Genomic DNA, 4,270 nt, shown 5'->3' on the forward strand with positions numbered 1-4,270 from the left:
TTTGCAAATGAATTGGTGATATTTTTAGAAGATCTTTTGTGCACAGGCAGGAGATTGAAATATAAAGAATTTATTTGTTTGTTTGTTTACTAGCCGTCCCCTGCCACGCATTGCTGTGGCCCACTCTGGTGATTTGGAAAATAGAGTAATGAGAAAGTGTTGGTTTCTAATATATGTAATTTCTTGATGCTTGTGGGTAAACAGTAGTTCTTGCTGTTTCTTTGTCAGTGTTGATGTGGGGAGTGTCTGGTTTGCCTATTCTGGAACATGCAACATATCATTGTCCTTCTTTAAGGGTCAAATCTATGATACTATATCTCTGTGTGTGTGAATCATACATATCTATTTATATTTATGGCTGGATGGCTCTTTGTTAGGAGTGCTTTGATTACGTTTTCTTGCTCTGGTGAAGGGAGTTAGACTGGATGGCCTTAAGTATTTTCTGTTCTGTGTGGGAATTTTGCACGAAATCTGTCATTGGTGGGGTTCAGAATGCTCTTTGATTGTAGGTGAACTATAAATCCCAGTAACTACAACTCCCAATTGTCAGTGTCTATTTCCCCCAAACACCATCTGTGTTCATATTTGGGCAATCATTACTTATCGCAAACCCATCTAAAGACAATAAAGTTAGTTTCTTTAGAAGGCCGATCCCAGACTCAAGAAGCCCCAGGACATTGGAATTCCATAATCCACTCCAGAATGCATTGTCTCCCTTCATCCCGCCTCCCTCCCTTCTGATTCGCTGGAGCGTCAAGGCAGCAGGAATCTCCTGATAGGCTCTGGCGCCCCGCAAAAGCCCTGTGATTGGCCCTGATGCATGGGAGACGGCCAAGCCTCCTCCCAGTTGTTTGTGCGTCAGCCAATCCCCTTCGAGCTGGGCGGGAGGGGGGAGTGGGAATTTTGAAACTCACAACTCTGTATTTTCTATAAAAATGGCCTTTACTTCTGTAACCACATGCTCTGCTTGGTGAATGATTGCCGCTCTGCATCCTTTTCAGCTGAATCGCTAATAAACCTCGGTGGCACTTCCTTCAACTTGGTGAGACCTTTTATTGGGAAAAATCAGGGATTGAGTGCTTCTCTGTCTTGCCAGGGAAAAAGAACTCTTTGATGAGTCCAATTGGTCTCTGCCTCCTGGCAAAGACCCGTAAATTCCTCCTCTATAACAAGATGTTTAGGCTGAAAATGGACCCTGCTTGTTTTCTGCTGCTCCAGATACTTGGACACAACGGAGCAATGGAAACTCAAACCTTGCACCAACTGCCCTCTTTTTCTCACCCTAGTTCCAACACTAAGGAAACGTGAGGATGCCTTACCTTCTGGACAGCCTATGCACCATCATTGGAGTCTTCTACGAGCATGCCAAACGACATGGCGACAGCTCTACCCTGAATAAGAGGGAGATGAAGAGACTAATCCTGAAGGAGTTTGCCGATGTGATAGAGGTAAGAGCCAGCTGGGCAGATTTCATATATTTCTATCCCACCTATCTCCGCACAAAGGGGACTCACCACGGCCTCACCTGAGCATCAGAGGATGCCAACAGCATAAATACCATAAAAATTACAATTCACAATAAAATCATTTTAAAACATTATACAACATCATCCGTAAAATTTAACAATAAATTAATAGATTAACGTAGAAGAACCAAGCCGAGCCGGGAGAATTCATGTCGCAAAATCCATATTTCCTTTTCCTATTGCCGCTGGCCTCTAATTGAACGCCTGGCCCCAGCGCCAGGTCTTCAGTTGTCTTCTAAAGGACAGGAGGGAGGTGGCCAACCTGATATCCTTAGGGAGAGAGTTCCACAGACGGGGGGCCACTGCTGAGAAGGCCCTGTCTCTCGTCCCCACCAGCTGTGTTTGCGATGAACCAACAAAGCTTAAGATCATCAGGAGAGGCCCAGCTCTCGATCCCACCACTCTCGCAAACGCAGTTGGTGGGATCGAGAGCAGGGCCTCTCCTGATGATCTTAAGCTTCGTGGTGGTTCATGACAGGAGATACGTTCAGACAGGTAATCTGGACCAGAACTGTTCAGGACTTTAAAGGTTAAAACCAGCACTTTGAATTGTGCCCGGAAGCTAATCGGCAGCCAGTGGAGCTGGCACAAAAAAGGAGTGGTACACTCCCTGTACGCAGCTCCAGTTAACAACCTGGCCACCAACCGCTGAACTAATTGAAGCTTCCAAGAAGTTTTCAAAGGCAGCCCCACGTAGAGAGCATTGCAGTAGTCTATTCGGGGTGTAACCAGAACGTGGACCACCATGGCCAAGTCAGACTTCCCAAGGAATGGGCACTCTCGATCCCACCACTCTCTCAAATGCGGTTGGTGGGATCGAGAGCAGGGCCTCTCCTGATGATCTTAAGCTTCGTGGTGGTTCATAGCAGGAGATACGTTCAGACAGGTAATCTGGGCACAGCTGGCACACAAGCCTTAATTGTGCAAAAGTTCTCCCGGCCACCGCCGAGACCTGGGGTTCCAGGCTCAGCAATGAGTCCAGGATCACTCCCAAACTGCAAACCTGCGCCTTCAGGGGGAGTGTAACCCCGTCCAACACAGGCTGTAACCCTATGCCCTGTTCGGCCTTTCGACTGACCAGGAGGACCTCTGTCTTGTCTGGATTAAGTTTCAATCTGTTCGCCCTCATCCAGGCCAACATAGCAGCCAAGCACCGGCTCAAGACCTGCACAGCCTCCTTAGTAACAGGTGAGAAGGAGTGATAGAGCTGAACATCATCTGCGTACAGATGACATCTGGCCCCAAAACTACGGATGATCTCTTCCAGTGGCTTCATGTAAATGGCAAATAACATGGGGGACAGTATAGAACCTTGCGGGACCCCACAAGTCAATGGTTGTGGGGACAAGCAGGTGTCCCCCAGCAACACCTTCTGGGACCAACCCTCCAGGAAGGATTGGAGCCACTGAAACACAAGGCCCATTCCCATGAGGTGTCCCAGAAGGATACCGTGGTCGATGGTATCGAAGGCTGCTGAGAGATCCAACAGAACCAACAGGGACACACTCCCCCTGTCTAGTTCCCAGGATAGTTGGGTTACTGAGGCTGGAGAGCATTGTTTGATTAGATCAAGGGTGTGCAAAGGACAACTATGTGGTTCTTCATGACCATGTTTGTGGTACAAGGGATCCTCAGGGGTCACAAATGGTCCAGGATGCCCCAAAATGATATCTAAAGGAGGTAGAAGGTATGTTTGGAGACATACACACCTTGGATGCTCCAGGTACTTAAACGTTTTTTTAACCATGTCCAAAAAACATCAACAACATTGCATCTAAATCCCCTGTTAAGTTGTGAGGAAGGCCTAAACATGTCCTCATGAGCCCATTTTGGGAAGGTGGGAGGACAATTATATTGGATCAAAGTAGTCTCTTAAAAAGATACCATGGTTTTCTCCTCTTTCAGAATCCTCGTGATCACAAGACGGTTGAGCTGACCTTCCAGATGTTGGACACCAATGGAGATGGCTTGGTGGACTTCAACGAGTACCTGCTTCTCATCCTCAAAGTGGCCGAAGCATGCTACACTCCCCTGAAGCCAAGAGAAGACCTTGGGAAAATAGAAAGAAGCACAGCTGAGTGTGTAGGAGAACAACGACAAAACAACAGGAACCAAGTGGAGGACAATGCAAGGACAGGAAGAAGCATCCGCGAGAGAGGAGATTCTGAGCAGAGATATCTTCCTCCAACTGAAGGTACTGAACGAGGGCAAGAGAGACGAAATTGTCATCCACCGGAGCCGGAGACACCAGTGGATGAAGGGAGTCACCAAGATCTTGAAAGGAGAGATCATTGTGGGAGAGATCGTCCATCCCATGAGGCACCAGTGGATGAAAGGAGTCGCCAAGATCTTGAAAGGAGAGATCATCGTGGGAGAGATCGTCCATCCCATGAGGCACCAGTGGATGAAAGGAGACACCAAGATCTTGAAAGGAGAGATCATCGTGGGAGAGATTGTCCATCCCATGAGGCACCAGTGGATGAAAGGAGTCACCAAGATCTTGAAAGGAGAGATCATCGTGGGAGAGATCGTCCATCCCATGAGGCACCAGTGGATGAAAGGAGACACCAAGATCTTGAAAGGAGAGATCATCGTGGGAGAGATCGTCCACCCTATGAGGCACCAGTGGATGAAAGGAGTCACCAAGATCTTGAAAGGAGAGATCATTGTGGGAGAGATCGTCCATCCCATGAGGCACCAGTGGATGAAAGGAGACACCAAGATCTTGAAAGGAGAGATCGTGG

General features: G+C 47.8%; 1 protein-coding gene across 1 annotated transcript; it reads left to right on the plus strand.

Moving 5' to 3' along the window:
* Positions 1–1,310: 1,310 nt before the first annotated feature.
* On the plus strand, positions 1,311–3,839 carry LOC132764582 (ictacalcin-like; the record flags this gene model as incomplete). The annotated part of the gene is made up of 2 exons (XM_060758608.2): positions 1,311–1,448; positions 3,432–3,839. Coding segments are annotated over exons 1-2 (546 nt in total), but the record flags the coding sequence as incomplete, so codon positions are not given.
* Between the last annotated feature and the right edge of the window lie 431 nt (positions 3,840–4,270).

The sequence above is a fragment of the Anolis sagrei genome, chromosome 12, assembly GCF_037176765.1.
Source record: "Anolis sagrei isolate rAnoSag1 chromosome 12, rAnoSag1.mat, whole genome shotgun sequence".
Classification (NCBI taxonomy): Eukaryota; Metazoa; Chordata; class Lepidosauria; order Squamata; family Dactyloidae; genus Anolis; species Anolis sagrei.